Source organism: Lethenteron reissneri, unplaced genomic scaffold (genome assembly GCF_015708825.2).
Source record: "Lethenteron reissneri isolate LAM-NWPU_2019-01 unplaced genomic scaffold, ASM1570882v1 scaffold_1330, whole genome shotgun sequence".
NCBI lineage: Eukaryota > Metazoa > Chordata > Hyperoartia > Petromyzontiformes > Petromyzontidae > Lethenteron > Lethenteron reissneri.
The window spans coordinates 150,044-169,961 of record NW_026891037.1 but is presented as its reverse complement, the minus strand read 5'-3'; the positions used below and the strand labels follow the sequence as shown (position 1 = coordinate 169,961).

The following is a 19,918-nucleotide window of genomic DNA, read 5'->3' as shown; positions in this document are numbered from 1 at the left end:
CACACACACAGTGCGCTAACCACTGCACCACCACTCCCCACACACACACACAGTGCGCTAACCACTGCACCACCACTCACCGTGGCTGCACGTGGCGAGGTGCAGGAAGAGGAGGTCACGTGTGGAGAGTTTCCACGTCGCCATTCACACCACGTGACCTCTGACCCGAAGTCACGTGCAGAGAAAATCGATACGCGCGTCTCATTGGTCCTCCTCCGAGGGGGCCACGCCCCCTCGAGAATTTTCCGCTCTTCCGATTGGTCTGCTGTGGGGGTGACGTCACCACACAACAAAATCCCCCCCCTACCCCTCCATTGCCACGTAAGCCAATCGGCGAACTCCTCACTGGGTGATGACGTCACGCACGCGCATCCTGTAGCCAATGAGCGCGTCCGCGTAGGGACGGATGACGTCATGTGACTCGAGAGGGGGAGGGGCTACACAAGTCGAGGCCGAGACGCGTGATTGGCTGCTGCTGCTGCGGCTCTTTCATCGTTCATCTCAGCTGCTGCTACAGCTGCTGCTGTTGCTACAGATACAGCTGCTGCTGCTGCTACTGCTGCTGCTACAGCTGCTGCTGCTACAGCTGCTGCTGCTACAGCTGCTGCTGCTACAGCTGCTGCTGCTACAGCTGCTGCTGCTACAGCTGCTGCTGCTGCTGCTGCGTTGCCTGCCGACAGCAGCGACCTGTTGTGAGCATTGCGAGCCCCGCAGCCGTGGATTTGCGAGAAAAAGTATCTGAAGGTTAGTGGGTGGTCCCTCCCCTACCTCCCTCCACCACCAGCACCACTCCTCTTTTAAAGGAATAAGTGCATCTGCGACGATTGGAGTGGTGAGGGTGAGTGATTGGTGAGCGTGATTGGTGAGGGTGAGTGGTGACGCTGATGGTACGTGATTGGTGAGGGTGAGTGGTGAGGGTGAGTGGTGAGGGTTAGTGGTGAGAGAGTGGTTAGTGGGTGAGAGTGAGTGGTGAGGGGTGAGTGGTGAGGGTGAGTGGTGAGGGTGACGTGGTGAGAGAGTGGTGAGGGGTGAGGGGTGAGGTGAGTGGTGAGGTGAGTGGTGGGTGGTGAGGGTGAGTGGTGAGAGAGTGGTGAGGGGTGAGGGTGAGTGGTGAGGGTGGGTGGGGAGAGTGAGTGGTGAGGGTGAGTTGTGAGTGAGCTCCAAGATTAGTAAACAAAAAATCTCGACAAATAAAATGAGAATAATAATGATGATGATGATGATCAACCCGTGCTTGTTAAGTTCACGCGTTCACTACGATATTTAATTATCTCTCGTTGAAATAATCCCGCCAATTGAGTCGTTAATTAGGTCAGCTGTTAATTAGTAGCGGGCCAATTAAGACGTCGTTAATTAGGTCAGCTGTAATTAGCCTGAGGGTTGACCTGAGGCCATTAATGAAGCAACGTCTCATTCAATTACAAATTGCGTGTGTGACGTGAGTTGACTCGGGCTTTATTTGAATTTTTTAAAATGCAATTGTGTTTAATTTAAGGACAGTGCACATACATTATCAGAGTTGTGTTTTTTGTTTGTATTACGACCGCAGGTATTGTGGTCTATGCAAACATGACTCCTTGTAAAAAGGTGTCAGTTTTGTTGCCAGATAGAAGGGTACAAAACAATTATCAAGACAATCCTAGATTGAATAGGAATGTTAAAGACCTCTTAATATCTCGATTTAAAGCTTTCGTGACTGCAGGGATTCATCTTCTTGGTTCTTTCGGTAAAGTCACGTAGAAGGGAAGTAATAAAATAAAACATAATAAAATAATATATTTTTATGTTTTATTTCTATTATTTTATTACTTCCCTTCTACGTGACTTTACCGAAAGAACCAAGAAGATGAACCTCTTAATATCGTTGGAGATTGTCATTTATTTAGCTAAGAGTGAGTGGCAAGCTCGACTGGCCACGATGATTCATAGATGTTTGCCTTTTGCTCATTTAACTCTGAGTAACGTTACCTGTGATTGCTTTTTAAATCCTTTATATTAAGTTCACTTGCTTGCTTACGACCGTGCAAATCTTTCGGTCGTTTTTTAACCCACTTCCCGTGATCTAATCGAGCTGACATTTTGCACACAGACTCGTTGTGCGTGACAATTTATTTTCGTGAAATTTTTTTCCCAAAATTTTACACTTTTTAGGGATTTTTTTTATTTAATTTAAAATACCAATGTGATAAAAATGAAACTCTTACTCAAGAAAAACAGAAATGAATACTAAAATAAAACCGATGCCACGCATATAAAGGATTTATAGTGAAAAACTTTGTTTTTACGGGTTAAATTTTTAAACATAAAATTTGCACCCTCGTTATAACTGGTGTCACGTGAGCAGATTGGAGATACAGAAACTAAATACACGTGCGGTTTTATAAATTAATTAACAAGACAAGCATTCACTGGGTAGCCGAGGAAATCACGAGCGCTTGATTGATTAATTAATTGGATGTTTGTGATAGGTTAATTAGGCTCGCCACACCGGAAGCTAATTAACTTTGGAACTTCCATTTAATCCCAAAGCTAATGTTCCAGCTGGGCTGTGCGAACGGCCTTGAACCTGCTCTGAAAGTTTCAGGTTCTTGTGCACTAATTTGTGTGGGAAAAAAATGTAACATTAAATGTTATCACAGTATTTGGTTTCTCTTACGGGGTCGTTTATTTATCCGTTTACAACTCTGTCGGCCAACTGTTGGGCAAAGTCTTGGGATCCACACACAGTTTCCCCCAAGGGAGTGTTTTTTAATATATATTGTTTTAGAATAACGTTATTCTGTAATCTTTATATTTTGCGAAAGTATCGTACAGGTTATCAAATCGCTGTTTCGCCCGAATAACTACCCTTGTAATCAACGACTTGTTTTGGAAAATTTAATCGGATCGCTAATGGCTCTGATGATGATGACACTTGCTGTGAGAGTTTCATTTTTAAATCCTTTATATTAAGTTCACTTGCTTGCTTGCGCGCTTAGGACCGTGCAAATCTTTCGGTCGTTTTTTAACCCACTTCCCGTGATCCAATCGAGCTGACATTTTGCACACAGACTCGTTGTGCGTGACAATTTATTTTCGTGAAAAATTTTTTCCAAAATTTTCAACTTTTTAGGAATTTTTTTTTCATATTTCATTTAAAATACCAATGTGATAAAAATGAAACTCTTACTCAAGAAAAACAGAAATGAATAATAAAATAAAACCGATGCCACGCATATAAAGGATTTAGAGTGAAAAACTTTGTTTTTACGGGTTAATTTTTTTCAAATTTTCTTGCTGTGGATTTCACACCTGATGATGATTGCTTGTGTTGCAGTCGAAACGCCGTGAGAATTTTAATCGGATCGCCAATGGCTCTGATGATGACAGTTGCTGTGAGAGTTGTATTTTACCTCGCTACAATGCCATTGGTCAGTCTAGTGCAGGGGTCGGCAACCAAAATAACAAGAAGAGCCATTTCTTTCCAATTCGGTACAAAATTCAGTATTTCAAGAGCCGCAATGCATCTGAGTACATACTGTACATACGTACTCATCGTCAAGAAGCAGCCCGTAAAGAGCCGCATGCGGCTCCGGAGCCGTAGGTTGCCGACCCCTGGTCTAGTGAATGGGTGGCACAGATGCTAATGCAACAGCAATGCCATTTCGAGGGTGTGGAATTCATCCTGTTATGTACGAAACTTGAGAACCCTAGCTACATACAATGTCTGCTGCCAGTTTTATAGGGCTGAACATTGAAACTGTCTAAGTGTACAATTATTGCGATTACCATGTCTCTATAGTCGTGGTTGAAGAGACATTGTAATGTTTTTAAACTATTTTATCTTTTCCTGTAATTTCTTGAAATTCTCTTTTGGCTGGTTAAGTAAAGACATGCCTTATAATGGCTGCACATAAAAAAATTTGTTTTAATGCATTTGTTTTCTGGCCATTTGTTTTAGTGGCCAGGTACTGGGCCGATTCTGCTGCGAAACCCGAGTGTGTGCTTCGCCGGGGAGAGATGTAAAAATGTAGGTGAAGAATGAAATAAAAATAATAAAAATAAAATAATAAAAATCACGACGTTTCGGAAGCAACACAAGCTTCCGTCTTCTGGTGAAACTGTCACAGCAAAATATCTGTATCACCTGAAGACGGAAGCTTGTGTTGCTTCTGAAACGTCGTGATTTTTATTTTATTTAAATTTCATTTTTTACCTACGTGACTTTACCGAAAAAACTAAGAGTATGATTCCTTGCAGTCGTGAAAGCTTCAAATCTCGAAGATACCAAATGGACGAGCGGTGCATGCATCAGGACGATGAGGAGCTGCAACAGCAGCAGCAGCAGTCTCCAAACAATCGGAAGGCTCCTTCACGCACCAGGCAGAATGCAGCTCAGTCTGTGCGACAGTATCCTCCTGCCTTGGCAGAGGCAGCAACCCAGACTTGTCAGTCTCCACAGGCTCAGCCAGTTGAGCACACCCCACAAGTGCCTAAGGTGTCTTCTGGCAGCAGTCAGCGAGCGAGTGGAGAGGCGGCTTCTGATACGAACTCCCAAGGTGATCACTTTGACTGCCCCTTGTTCACACACGCATGCTGCTGTCTAGCTATTAAGACACATTTGAGGTTTTTGTAAATTATATAATTTCACTAATAGGGGTTTTCCCCTTTTTTCTGGCAACAAAACTGACACCTTTTGCAAGGAATCATACTTACATTAACCACAATACTTGCAGTCAAATGCAAACAATAAACACAACTCTGATAATGTATGCATTGTCTTTGAAACTGATTGGTCCACACCAGAGACATCTTTCTTTAGAGCCTCGTCTCATATGGTGTTCGACCATTTGACTGCAAGTATTGTGGTTAATGTAAGTATGATTCCTTGCAAAAGGTGTCAGTTTTGTTGCCAGAAAAAAGGTGAAAACCCCTATGAGTATATTTTGGTACTGGCAAAGGAGGTCCCATGATGACGCCTTTTGGCGTCATCTGGTCGAACACCATATGAGACTAGGCTCTAAAGAAAGCTGTCTCTGGTGTGGACCAATCAGTTTCAAAGACAATGCATAAATTATCAGAGTTGTGTTTTTTGTTTGCATTTGACTGCAAGTATTGTGGTTAATGTAAGCATGATTCCTTGCAAAAGGTGTCAGTTTTGTTGCCAGAAAAAAAAAGGGGAACAACCCTATTAGTCTATATTTTGCTACTGGCAAAGGAGGTCCCATGATGACATCATTTCAATGTATTATTCTGAAAGAAATTGTCCCTGCGTGTACTCGCCTTACCTGTCCGCTTTTTGCCACTTAACCAAATCCTCAGGCTGCGTGAAAGTGGTGCACGACATGCTGATGACTTCAAGCAACTGTGGCAGCAATTGGCCATCCGACCAAGAAGACATATTTCACCTCCTGGTAGTTACCTGCTTTCGTTTAAATTCCTCGTTTTCCGCACTCATTGACATGTTAATTTTGTCTCTAACCCCTCCCTCTCTCTGCCACCGCCCCCTCTGTCTATTTAAGGCCACTCCACAGAGACGATCTCCCTCTCTGTACCTGTGTCACTCTCTCTCTATGTATCTTGGTGATATCTGTCTGCTCATATGTCTGTCTATAGTTTTTCTGGTTAGAATTTTTTGTTGCTATTTCATTTATACCTGATGATGATTGCTTGTGTTGCAATCGAAACGTCGTGATTTTTATTTTTATTTTATTTTACTTTTATTAATTTTAATTTTTTACCTACGTGACTTTACCGAAAAAACCATAAGAATATGAAACCTTGCAGTCACGAAAGCTTCAAATCTAGAATTCACAATAAGCATTTGATGTTTTAAAGAATTTGCTCTGCGGTCTGTATGTATGTAGGTGCACGGGAGAGAACATTTTGAAATATTAAAAAAAATCAAGGAAAGCCTGGAGCTGGTCCGAATGCTGCCCAAGGATGTTGTCAGTGTGTTGCGCAACCTGCAGCAACAACGGTACGTGAACACGAAATAGACACATCGCTGCTCGTGCGAGACAAGTTCCCGATTGCTGCTGTAATTAAATGGTAGCAACAGAAGGGAAGTAATAAAATGATAAAAAGAAAAATAATAAAATAATTCTCACGACGTTTCGGCCACAACGCAAGCAGCCGTCCTCAGGTGAAAACCAGGTCTGTCGGAAAGACAGCGTCTGAATGAAACAGCACACGTGCTTGGAGCATGTATATAAGCTGGGTTGGAAGGGGGGGGAAAGGGGGAGCCTTGACAAAATAATTTGCATATCAAGAGGAATTTAGCATATTTCCATATCCCCTCCCTTTGATGCTGCTAATCCTGCATAATGCACGGGCATGAGTAGTACTAATCACATACCTGCATTTGCCATAAATATGCTAAATTCCTCTTGATATGCAAATTATTAGTGAATAATGTTTTCTCCTGGAAGAATCGTTTTAATTTTAAATCATTCACAGAGAATGTTTTGTATTATTGCAACGAAATACATTTGACAACGCTTTATTAAATTTGACATCCTGCACCGAAATTTTAATTTGAAGCTGTTATTTGTTTGCCTGTTGACTGTTCGACTTTCAAACAGCCATTATTCAATTCATGTTCATGCTGATGCAAATCTGTCTTGATTTTCCAGCTGCTACTCCATTATACACTGCACAACTACATAATGTTACATACAAATCTGACATGTTACATACAAATCTGAATTTGAAGGTACTATTGGTTTCACAGTGACACTTGCTCACCTACTTTCAAGCAGTCATTGCCATCCGGTTAGAGCAATGCAGTTGCGAAGTTTGTTCCAATTGACGTGATTGACAAACGGCTTCCTGTTGGATGCACCAAAGTGTTGCTTTTTAAATCCTTTATATTAAGTTCGCTTGCTTGCGCGCTTACGACCGTGCAAATCTTTCGGTCGTTTTTTAACCCACTTCCCGTGATCCAATCGAGCTGACATTTTGCACGCAGACTCGTTGTGCGTGACAATTTATTTTCGTGAAAAAAAATTTCCTAAATTTTCCACTTTTTAGGAAAACATTTTTGTCATATTTAATTTAAAATACCAATGTGATAAAAATAAAACTCTTACTCAAGAAAAACAGAAATGAATAATAAAATAAAACCGATGCCACGCATATAAAGGATTTATAGTGAAAAACTTTGTTTTTACGGGTTAATTTTTTTATTTTGGATTCGAAATGTTGGAAAGGCAATGCTTTGCAAGATCACATTTTTGTATTTTATTAATATTTTCCTCTGACATACTATATGGGAGATGCTGAGCATGACAGATGCATGGACACTGAACTTTCTGTATAATTCCCGACTGGTATGTGTGAGTTGGTAAAGGTGTGAAGCATCAACATACGTGGAGATTTGTGCATGGCTCGCTGTGGGCAATGTGTAATGCGGTTGTAAACGGCCCTTCTGAGGCGCCGTCAGGGGGGGAGGAGTTAGGTCACGTGGGGGGCAGAGGGGTTGAGTATAGAAGGAGGGGAACCGGAAGAGCAAGGGGAGTGACGGGGAACCAGGAACAGAGGAAGGCCACGAAGGGCGAAGCGGGGTGTGGCGAGATCGCCACGAACACGGGGGGAGCGAGGATCGGCACCGTTGGCCAGCGGTGACCGACCCGAAGCAGCGAGGAGGCTGCAGTCAGCAGCGGGGCTGCACAGAGAGGGTGGGCAGCGGGTCTGCATACAGTGACAGCCAGAGGGTCTGCACATAGGGGTAGCAGCGGGAGTCTGCATAGGGGTAGCAGCGAGTCTGCAGGGAGGAGGTTACAGTAGATGAAGCAGAGAGTCAGAGGGGAGAGGAAGCTATAATAGCAGTGAATAGCCGGGGGCTACAAATACAGGAGTTATAACAGAGTGCCGTGTGGGTAAAGACGTGAACCTGAATAAAGACACGAAGACAGAGAGAAGTGTTCGAGTCCTTTTATTACACTGGAGTCAGAAGTGAAACGGCATGGCGAAACAACTGAGGAAGAAGAATATCCCATCTCCGGCGTCGGCTTCATCATCGGACGACGACGATCTTCCTCCTGAGGTCGGCTTCACTTCGGCGGAGGGAGAGATCCGTGAGGGCCCGGGTGTGGAGGAGGTTGCCGCTGCGTCCGACCCATCTGCGTTGAAGGACGAAGATTTAAGATGGACCCGGATGGCGGAGCAACTGGCGACCCTAAAAACCGTCATCACGGAGTTGTGTGACCTTGTCACGCCAAGGGCGGCGTTGGAAGGTGATGGTGGTGATCGGCAGGAGCCCGGGTCGTCTTCGATGGCGCCGCCATCGGCCACGCGGCGTGAAGACGCCATCTTGGGCGTGGCGCACCACGGAAGGCGGGAAGCCGCCATTTTGGGGCCGCCACGAGGATCGTCCGCCATCTTGGCGACACCGCGTTGCGACGCCTTGCTGAACTTGCCGCCGGAAGAGTCGGTGACGGACGGAAGCAGGCCAAGGAGCCGCAGTCGTCACCTTACAACTGTTAAGGAGTTCTCCATCGGGGGCGATTGGAGTGCGTTCGCTTGTCGATTTTTGGCGGCGGTACGAACGGCAAGGTGGACGGACGCCGAGGCGCTGGAGGTGCTTCCGACTCTCCTTGACGATGAGTCTGTTCGTTTTTTTCGCTCTATAAAAGGTGCGAAGAAGAAAACATTGCGTGGAGTGTTCGACGAAATGGCGGACGCGTACGAGCCACCGGATGACGCCCATCGCCGCTTCGTGCAGCGGCAACGCGCACCGGAGGAGTCGCCTGTAGCGTACAGGGGCGCCGTGCTGGAACTCGCGATGGCCGCTTACCCGGAGACGGAGCCTGACCTGCTGGAACCTCTCATCTTGGGGAAGATGTTGGAGTTATCCCGGGATCTGGGCATTCCTATGCCGGCGTGCGGTCACGAGAAACTCACGTCCCGGACCGCGGCCAAGTGTTTGGACGCCCAGTTCAATCTCCGCCGCTGGAAACAAGTCACGGCGTGGACGGGCGGTCCTGTCGTCGATGGGGGGGGCCGTAGGGTGGGACCCTACAAAGGCCGTGTACGTGCCGGATGCGACCGGCCCAAAGGAGCTGTCGGCCGCCTCCACTCCGTGGCCGGCTCGAAGCGGGCCGGGGCTGCGGGCTCCGCCGCCGGCGCGGCCACGTCGGGACGGGGTGCCTGCTGCGCGCCGACCCGACGTCGACTGTTTCCGCTGCGGCCGTCGGGGCCACTATGCCAGGGACTGCTGGGCCCGGGTTCCGGGGCCGCCCCAGCAGGAGGCCTCGATCGCGGACGTCCCAAAGAAAGACCCTCCGGCACAGGCAAGTCGGTGCGCACCAGACACCCGGCAAGGCCTGACACCTCACTCATCGCCGTTGTTGTGCGACGCGGATGTTCTAAAATATGGGAGGCCAGTATCTGCGCCTTGTCGCTCGATAACGCAGTGGCGTAAGTTGGCTCGTCGGGTTGTCGCGGCCGCTACAGGTTCGTCCACTGTACCGGGGTCGATCCAAGGGGTGGACGTGCGTATTTTGGTGGATTCCGGGGCGTCCGCGACCATTATTTCGGATGTCATATTCCATCTTTTGAACATCCCACCGGGGGCCGTGAGGCCGGCTTACGCTTCCTGCATCGCTGCGAACGGGGGTAGTATGGGCATCGTGGGACAGGTGGACGCTAATATTTCTATCGGGGGGGTCTCGGCCTCGGGCGTTGTGTTAATTTCGAGGTCCCTGGCGGTCCCTTGCTTGTTGGGCACGGATTTTTTGGCTAAGATGCCCATTCTAATTAGAATCAATGAAAATTGCATTGAACTACCAGGGGGCCGCAAATTGGCGTTTTTACAGTCCACCTGGGGGCGACCGGCTCCGGTTGCCCAGGTGCAGGCGTTATCGGAAGTTTCAGTTGATATTCCACCTGGCTCGCAGATGCTCATTCCCCTACGATACCGGAAGCCGGTTCCGGGTCGGCAGGGTGCTTGTGGAATTTTGCTGTCGCCGTCCGCCGCTGTTACGGGCGGATTGGCACTGGTGGGGGCGCAAACCATTGTCCGTCCGGATCAACGCCCGTTTTTGCAGGTGTTAAATGCGAGTTCTGAAAGCGTGTGTGTGCCGGCTGGTACCGTTGTGGCACACGCCACTACGGCGTTTACGGCTCAGAGTGACATTCCGGACGGGGGGCTGGTGGGTGGTGTTTCACACGACGGAGGGGTGGACGATCGTTGGATCGCCGAACTATGTGCGGAAAATTCGGCCCTTTCCGCTGAGCAGCGTTGTGCGATTCATAAATTATTAGCGAGCTATTCCGATGTGTTTAGCTCGGACGATTTGGACTTGGGACGCACCTCGCTGCTCTCTCATCACATCGAAACGGGGGACGCGGCCCCTATCCGCTTGAACTCGCGTCGGATGAGTCCGGCTGAGCGTGAGCACGTGCGAGGGGCAGTGGAAGACATGTTGAAAGCGGATATTATATCTCCGTCTAATAGCCCGTGGGGCGCGCCTGTCGTGTTGGTTAAAAAGAAAGATGGTAAATTACGATTTTGTGTGGATTTTCGGAAGTTGAATAAAGTGTCGGTGGCAGATGCGTATCCCCTGCCGCGTATGGACGATTCTCTCGACGCCTTGTCAGGGGCTAAGTTTTTTTCAACGCTAGATCTCTCTTCGGGCTTCTGGCAGCTTCCCCTTGACGAGCCCTCGCGGGAAAAGACAGCGTTCCGTACGCCGCAGGGGTTGTTCCAATTTAACTGTCTGCCGATGGGGTTGAATGCAGCCCCTGCCACCTTTCAGAGATTGATGGAGTTGGTATTGACGGGGTTGCAGTGGGAGACATGTCTCATTTATTTAGATGATATTATTGTCTTCAGCCGCACATTTGATGAGCATTTATTGCGGTTGGAGGCCGTTTTTGCCAGAATGCGTTCTGCTAATTTGAAATTCAAGCCTAAGAAATGTCATCTACTGCAACGTTCCGTTCGATACTTGGGACATATTGTTAGTGCGGACGGGGTGGCCACGGATCCAGAGAAAACTGCGTGTGTCCGGGATTGGGCAACCCCCGCCACGGTGGGTGATGTGCGTCGGTTTTTGGGGTTCGCCTCGTATTACCGGAGGTTTGTTCCGAATTTCGCTACTATCGCCAGGCCTTTGCATCTCCTTACTGGGAAGGGGCACAAATTTGTGTGGGGACCGCCGGAGGAGGCGGCGTTTCGGAGCCTGCGCGATCTACTGGCTACTGCGCCGACGTTGGATTATCCGGACTTTGAACATCCCTTCATTCTGGATACTGATGCGAGTGACACCGGGATTGGGGCGGTGTTGTCCCAGTCAAAAGGTGGTGTTGAGCGTGTGGTGGCGTACGGGAGTCGGGTTTTGTCTCCCGCGGAAACTCGTTACTGCGTCACTCGCAGGGAACTTTTGGCTATTGTGTATTTTCTCCGCCAATTTCGACCGTATCTGTACGGTCGGTCGTTTATTGTCCGAACGGACCATGCGGCCTTGCAGTACGCTCTTAAGATGGACCAGCCATCCGGACAATTGGCGAGATGGCTGGACACGTTGCAAGAATTCTCCTTCCAAATTCACCATCGGAAGGGTGTGCGTCACGCTAACGCGGACGCACTGTCCAGGTTGCCGCAACAATCCCCTTGTGCGTGTGCGTCGGGGACGCATAGGTGTGGACCGGCTCAGCCCTCCCCTCAGCCTGTCGCGCGGGCAGTGGATGTTCTCGAACCTCCGCTTACACCGGGACCGGTTGAAGGGGGACCGGCTGACGGGATTTTGCGTCTTCCAAGGTCTGTGTGGATTCGGGAGCAAATGTTGGACGATTCTTTGGTGTCGTTACGGAAACGAACGGAGAGGGCGGGTAAGGAAGTCGGTGCGGGTGGTAATTCGGAAACTGCTCTCCGAGATGGGTTACTGATGTGGAGGGAAGGGATACAGGAACACTGGCGTCTCGTTGTGCCCGCGTCATTGCGCTATGAGCTGATTAGATCTTTGCACTGTGACACACTTTTACACCTGGGGGTGCAGAAAACCCTATTGACGCTGCAACGAGACTATTATTGGCACGGCATGACGACGGATGTCGTCGGTCACGTTCGCGCGTGTCCCGATTGTGCCCGCCGTAAGCCGCCTAAACATCCATATGTTCCGCCGATACAATCGATTAAAGTATCTCGAGTTAATGAGCTGGTGGCGTTAGATATTTTGGGACCCTTTCCGCCATCAGCTAAAGGGAATAAGTATTTACTGGTGGGGGTGGAGTACCTCTCTCGCTGGCCGATGGCCTGGCCCTTGCCTGACCAGTCAGCGGCGTCTATCACTGACGCCTTTCTATTTGGGTATGTAATGGACAAAGGGGCTCCGGAGAGGCTCCTTACGGATCAGGGACGTAACTTTTCGTCTAAATTGTTGGGGGAGGTGTGTGCGGCTCTTGGAACTAAAAAGATACGGACGTCCCCCTACCACCCGCAAACGGATGGTATGGTGGAACGGTTGAATCGGACTCTGTCCGCCATGCTGTGCCATACAGTCGGGGAAAACCAATCTGATTGGGATTTGCATATCCCTGGGGTGCTTTCGGCGTATCGCATGACGCCGCACGCGGCTACTGGATACTCGCCGTTTTTCCTTATGTACGGCCGTGAGAACGTGCCGCCGATTCATGACCAGTTGGGAACCGGTGCGAGGGGGCCTGTTAAGCCTCTTCCTGAGTATATTAAGGACAACGTTCGGCGTGTCGCTGAGGCGAGGGAAAATGCCCGCATGGCTACTGCCAAGGCTCAGGCCAGGAATGAGCGGTGTGCCCGACGTTCAAAGGGGGAGTGTCCCTGGAAAAAGGGGGACCTGGCCTGGCTTCATTGCCCACAGGTGCGGCCAGGTACATCTCCTAAATTACATCGACCTTGGCAGGGTCCGGTCCGCCTCATTGAGGTTCCCAACCCACAGTCGGCGCGTGTTCAGGTTGGTGCACGGCGTTGGTTCGTGCACACGTCCCGGTTGAAGCCATACATTGCCCCACGGCCGGATGCGTCATCTCCCGAAGTTGCCTTGCCGGGGTCTGTTGCTGCCGACTCGCCCTTGCCTGTGTCTGCTGACCTTGCGAGAGCGCCTGTCGTACCCTTCACAGACAATCCGGCCGTGACAGCGCAGGGAGGAGGACCTTCCGCTTGTGGGACGCCGACCGGAGCCGCAGAACCCACGGGACCTGCAGCTCTTCCTATCCCTCCGCGGACGCGAGTACGGGATGTTTCTGGACGCGAGCGGGACAGTGGCGGGCCTCCAATGGCGACGGAAGAACTTGCGCCCGTCGCCCCTAAAACCCTTCCACGTTCCCGCTCGGCGGGTGGGCCGCCGACCGTCCGGGACGGCCCGGCTACCCGTACTCGCTCGAAATCCCTCACGTTTCGTTAGATTGTGTTGTGTTGTGTTATTGTTATAATGTTCTTCAATGCTTCGTGTCCTTTTGCGTGTTGGCCCTTTACACCCGCATTGCTTTTCAGGTTGCAATTCAGCCGAGGTCGGCTGGATTTTCTTTAGGGGGGAGGGTGATGTAATGCGGTTGTAAACGGCCCTTCTGAGGCGCCGTCAGGGGGGGAGGAGTTAGGTCACGTGGGGGGCAGAGGGGTTGAGTATAGAAGGAGGGGAACCGGAAGAGCAAGGGGAGTGACGGGGAACCAGGAACAGAGGAAGGCCACGAAGGGCGAAGCGGGGTGTGGCGAGATCGCCACGAACACGGGGGGAGCGAGGATCGGCACCGTTGGCCAGCGGTGACCGACCCGAAGCAGCGAGGAGGCTGCAGTCAGCAGCGGGGCTGCACAGAGAGGGTGGGCAGCGGGTCTGCATACAGTGACAGCCAGAGGGTCTGCACATAGGGGTAGCAGCGGGAGTCTGCATAGGGGTAGCAGCGAGTCTGCAGGGAGGAGGTTACAGTAGATGAAGCAGAGAGTCAGAGGGGAGAGGAAGCTATAATAGCAGTGAATAGCCGGGGGCTACAAATACAGGAGTTATAACAGAGTGCCGTGTGGGTAAAGACGTGAACCTGAATAAAGACACGAAGACAGAGAGAAGTGTTCGAGTCCTTTTATTACAAATGTATATAGGATGGTCACCCACGCTGAACCCAACCTAGCTTATGAGATCAGATGCATTGCAGTTGATGTTGTGATAAGCATGTGGGGCATTATCAGAGTTTAACTCATTGGAATGTGGATTATATCTTCATATTTTAACTTTAAGCACATGTCCATCTTATGATCCAAATGGAAAATATCTAAAAAAAGATTTCCATATTCAAAAATTATGCAATATATCAATATTCAGTGTCTATGTAATGTAAATAACTCCCATGTTGGTTATGAATACTAAGCAGTAGTTCATTGACATCAGGTTGTGCAATGAGAAAAGATGCAGTTGTCATGTGCATCAACCACTATTTTTTTGGGTTTTTAAAATCCTTTATATTAAGTTCACTTGCTTGCGCGCTTAGGACCGTGGAAATCTTTTGGTCGTTTTTTAACCCACTTCTCGTGATCCAATCGAGCTGACATTTTGCACACAGACTCGTTGTGCGTGACAATTAATTTTTGTGGAAAAATTTTTCCTAAATTTTCCACTTTTTAGGAAAAAAAAATGTTTCACTAACACAATCATATATTTTTCCTAAACACAGAAAATTATTCAAGAAAACAACAAAAATGTACAATATAAACAATCATACAAAAACTGAAAACTTTATAATCCTTATATACGACTTTCCTTATATTTAATTTAAAATACCAATGTGATAAAAATGAAACTCTTACTCAAGAAAAACAGAAATGAATAAGAAAAAAAAACCGATGCCACGCATATAAAGGATTTATAGTGAAAACTTCGTTTTTATTTTATTTTACTTTTATTAATTTTAATTTTTTACCTACGTGACTTTACCGAAAAAACCTAAGAATATGAATCCTTGCAGTTACGAAAGCTTCAAATCTAGAATGAATAATAAAATAAAACCGATGCAACGCATATAAAGGATTTATAGTGAAAAACTTAGTTTTTACGGGTTAATTTTTTGGGTTTTTTCTCCCTCCCAGATACGTGACGGAATTGCGTGGCAGGCCGTTCAACCTCAGCCGACACGGAAGCGAGTGTTCACAGGAAGTCTTGGCCGGCAGCCAGGGATCCTCCAGTGCCGGCGAAGGTTCCTCATCAGGTGACGCAAGCTCTCCCTTCTCGGCGCAGCACATTTCTCTGCAGGGAACGTGGCATGCGGTAGAATTGAAAGACGTGACACAATTTGCCACAAAGTGATACGCAGTCTTCTTGGTTCTTTCGGTAAAGTCGTCACGTAGAAGGGAAGTAGTAAAATAATAAAAATAAAACACGATAAAATACAATTCTCACGACGTTTCGGCCACAACGCAAGCAGCCGTCCTCAGGTGAAGAACAGGTCTGTCAGACGCTGTCTTTCCGACACACCTGTTCTCCACCTGAAGACGGCTGCTTGCGTTGTGGCCGAAACGTCGTGAGAATTATTTTATGAAGTTTTATTATTTTATTACTTCCCTTCTACGTGATGACTTTACCGAAAGAGCCAAGAGGATGAATTCAATATTACTCGTATATGTGTTGAGGTGTAAATGGTTTTATTGCGAATGCTCATCCACTGGTTGCAGGCGTTGCACAGAATGTTGTGACGGGTGAAGCGAGTGGATCCAATGGTCCCCCACGGCCACCGGACGGAGACAACCCACCGGCCCGGCTTGGAACCCTGCCGGACAGCGGCAAGCCTGGCAACGCTCTTTACAAGTAAGTGCCCTTTAGGTGCATCATCGTCGCCACCTTTAAACATCGTCATCATTTTTCGATTTAAAGCTTTTGTGACTGCAGGGATTCATCTTCTTGGTTCTTTCGGTAAAGTCACCACGTAGAAGGGAAGTAATAGAATAATAAAAATAAAACATAATAAAATAATAAAAATAAAACATAATAAAATAATAAAATAATATAATAATGTTGCTTTCCTTCTACGTGACTTTACCGAAAGAACCAAGAAGATCGTCATCATTCACGCTCTGAAAAAAATTACAAATAAATGAAAGGGATTCTTTGCTGAAATAACCTTTTCTACTCTATGAGACATCTCTTTTAGCAGTGGAAAAATATAGTAGTAGGTTTTTACCCTTTTAAACTGGTACAAAACTGACACCTTTACACAAGGCATCATACACCTTGAGACATCTCCTTTACCAGTGGCAAAATATAGTAGTAGGTTTTTACCCTTTTAAACTGGTACAAAACTGACACCTTTATACAAGGCATCATGTTTGCAATAACCACAACACAAGTAGTCAAAAATGCTAATAAAAAGAAGCAACTCTGATAATGATAATAATATGCACTGTACTACTAAACCTTTTCTACTGTTGCGTCTGCACACTCCATTCTATTTCATGATGTATAACTGCTTTATTAAAATCGCTTATCCTTGACGTATTCTATGCTGCAACATCTTCCCTAGTCACTGGGTAGGTGGGTTGGTATTGGCCTCGGATATTCTGATGAGCACTCTACACTGCATTAGATATTTTTAGTTGACTTGCGTTGTTTATAACACTCCTTTATTATATACGAGTCTGGGTTCTTCAAGTGTTTAGTTTTATCTGTGTATACTCGACTACAATACTTAAGTCGGTGGGTGAATTAAAACAAAGCAAAGTTCATCTTCTTGGTTCTTTCGGTAAAGTCACGTAGAAGGGAAGTAATAAAATAATAAAACATAATAAAATAATATAATATACATGATAAAATAATTCTCACGACGTTTCAGCCACAACGCAAGCAGCCGTAACGTCGTGAGAATTATTTAATTATGTTTTATTTTTATTATTTTATTTTTATTATTTTATTACTTCCCTTCTACGTGACTTTACCGATAGAACCAAGAAGATGAATCCCTGCAGTCACGAAAGCTTTAAATCGAAAAGCAAAGTTCGTAATGCAGTTTGGGCTGATTTTTGCACTTGGATTTCCAATAAAAAAGTCATTATTTTCCATAGGGATATACAGTACAAGCAATGTAAGTGTTGCTTCACATGTTATTTCTAATCGCAATGTTGACGGAGTAAAAATGTGCAACTTAATGTAATTCAGCCGTACAAAGTACTTTTCGTGCTTCTTGTATTTGGTATTAACATTTTGGAGCCTCGTGTGTTGTTGTTTTTTTGTGTATCAAGCTTCCTGAAACAAATAGACTGCTTGGAGTTTTTGGAGAATTTCACTTCGCGTGGATTGTCGAGTGTCCAACAGCTGATGGACGTTACTCTGCAGGCAAGTTCCTACGGACGCTTCCATGAAAACTACGTGTGTTTTTTTAACGAATACAGGATTGGGATTTATTTTTAAGTTTTTCTGCAACATAAAAAATGCACAAAGAAGCATGGAGAAGATGGAAGGTTGGAATTAAACTTGTAAAGAGTTAATGCGTTTGTAGTGCCTCAAGAGGGGGCTCTGGGACCCTAGGCAGAGAAGCCCTCGGCGGCAGGCGCTAGGATCCCAGGCACCCCAGACACTTAAGCCCCTTGGCGGCAGGCGCTAGGATCCCAGGCACCCCAGACACTTAAGCCCCTTGGCGGCAGGCGCTCGGATCCCAGGCACCCCAGACACTTAAGCCCCTTGGCGGCAGGCGCTAGGATCCCAGGCACCCCAGACACTTAAGCCCCTTGGCGGCAGGCGCTAGGATCCCAGGCACCCCAGACACTTAAGCCCCTTGGCGCCACCAACGGGGGGGCTGTGTGTGCTCTGTGGGATACCTGGGGGCACACACAACCCCACCCCTCGTTGGGCACGAGGCATAAAAGGGCAGCTCCCTGGATGATCGGGGCCAGTCGCAGGTCAAGACCCGCCAGCCAGCCAGCGTAGGACCCTGTACCCCCTCGTCCCGCTGTAACAGAGTATCAGGACTGTTGGAGTGTTGTATTGTAATAAAGAAGTTACCTCTACAAGTGTCTCCGGAACCCATTACACGTGGATACCGAAACATGCAAATAAGAAACATTGACAACTGCAAAAAGTAGATGGGCTTGGGCAAGGGCACATCACTGGACTGCATTGTGGCTGGGAAACAAGAACGGTGTTGGAGTGGCATCCAAAGTAGAGCACACATCACCAAGAGGATGACCACCACAGAGATTCGAGTTGTGAGAAGATTAGTTCGTGTGTCGTTGATAGATGGATCGTCACATAGCGAGAGTGAGGAGGCTGAGGAGTCCTGATCCAGTAGTGGGTACAAAACAAACACATTCCTCCTGCGGAGGGAGCGGGTAGGAACGTTGGGTTGCTCGGTCAATGGCCAACTGTGAGGGCGGGCACAAGCCGGCGTGAGTAGGTGAAACGTTGAGTTTTATAAGGGCACCACGGGGTGACCAGCCCCTCCCCACCCAGCCCCACCCCACCCTCCCCACCCAGCCCCTCCCCACCCAGCCCCTCCCCACCCAGTCCCACCCCTCCCATTTTTGGATGCACGACGGACAGACACAATAATCCCCTGTGGGCTGGTGGAACCAGGTGGTTCCTACCGGTAATACCGACTGATTTTGTACATTAATTACTCTGAGGAATACACGTCGTCAGAAATTTGAAGAATGTTGTATCGTACACTATGGGAACCTCATTTGCCAGTAAAAATATCATAATTGTTTTTTTACCCTTCTATCTGGCAACAAAACTGACACCTTTTTACAAGGAGTCATGTTTGTATAGACCGCAATACTTGTCTCGGGTGTGGACCAATCAACTTCAAGGACAGTGCATACATTATCAGAGTTATGTCTTTTGTTTGTATTTATGACTGCAGGTATTGCGGTTTATACAAACATGACTGCTTGTAAAAAGGTGTCAGTTTTGTTGCCAGACAGAAGGGTAAAAAACCAATTATCAATGTTGGATCGCTGAACAAAATTTGGTGTGTGTGTGCATATTTTCTGTGTTTCGCTGGATTTTAGGACTTGGATGAACTGGGAGTCCCAGAAGCCAAAAAGCGACTGCTATTGAGTGGAATCGAAGAGCATGGCGTGTCCACCACGATCTCCAGCGAGACGACACTGCAGCGCTCGTCCAGTGAAGAGACAGTCCACCTCAGCTCCGAGGACGACGACGATGACGGCATCGACACCAAGGACGGCATCCTTGCCAAAGTGTTCCCAGCGCTGCGGCCCTTTGGCAGGAATCTGTCCTCTGTCGGCAATCGGTATCGCAAAAGCAGCATTGCCAAATACAATTTGCGAGCGTACGCTCGCCAAGCCGTTGGCCTTCCTCGTGCTGGCAGCTGGGGAGGCAGTAGCAGCCTGGAGGTGCCCAGGAGCAAGATGCCAAAATTGTCTTCATGCTCTGACATCGAAGAAGAAGAGGGGCTGGAGTGAGGAGAGGAGGGGGGTAGCGATAGATGGATGATGGTGGGAGGTTGTGTGGGCCGTGGGATGCACTTTGTATGAAAAGCCCTTGGGGTAAATAAGCTGGTGTCTTTTGATTGAAAGCTTTCGTGACTGCAGGGATTCATCTTCTTGGTTCTTTCAGTAAAGTCACGGTCGACAGACCTGTTCTCCACCTGAGGACGGCTGCTTGCGTTGTGGCCGAAACGTCGTGAGAATTATTTTATGATGTTTTATTGTTATTATTTTATTATTTTCCTTCTACGTGACTTTACCGAAAGAACGACGTTTCGGCCAGAACGCAAGCAGCCGTCCTCAGGTGAAGAACAGGTCTGTCGAGAAGACAGTCTGTTTTTATTTATTATTATTTTATTTCCATTCTACGTGACTTTACCGAAAGAACCAAGAAGATGAATCCCTGCAGTCACGAAAGCTTTAAATCGAATTTCCTTTGAGCTTGCTTGCATAGTTTTTTTTTTTACAGAATGCAGTCAATAAAATATAAAGCTGCATCTTGGCTTTACTACCCAAGGCAGGAACTTGTCTCTT

General features: G+C 47.5%; 1 protein-coding gene across 1 annotated transcript; it reads left to right on the top strand.

Moving 5' to 3' along the window:
• The first annotated feature begins 489 nt into the window (after positions 1-489).
• LOC133362019 (uncharacterized) lies at positions 490-19,360 on the top strand. The gene is made up of 9 exons (XM_061580986.1): positions 490-744; positions 4,240-4,538; positions 5,302-5,393; positions 5,847-5,959; positions 15,035-15,153; positions 15,617-15,749; positions 17,177-17,270; positions 18,944-19,188; positions 19,267-19,360. The coding sequence occupies exons 2-9, from the start codon at positions 4,271-4,273 to the stop codon at positions 19,358-19,360; spliced, it is 1,158 nt and encodes a 385-aa protein (XP_061436970.1). The 5' UTR covers positions 490-744; positions 4,240-4,270.
• The last annotated feature ends 558 nt before the right edge of the window (positions 19,361-19,918 follow it).

Coding starts and splice junctions, on each gene's coding strand:
- LOC133362019 (XM_061580986.1), top strand. CDS start 4,271: ATGGACGAGCGGTGCATGCATCAGGACGATGAGGAGCTGCAACAGCAG. Junction 5,394..5,846: donor AAGACATATTTCACCTCCTG/GTAGTTACCTGC, acceptor GTATGTATGTAG/GTGCACGGGAGAGAACATTT. Junction 19,189..19,266: donor CTGTCCTCTGTCGGCAATCG/GTATCGCAAAAG, acceptor TCGTGCTGGCAG/CTGGGGAGGCAGTAGCAGCC.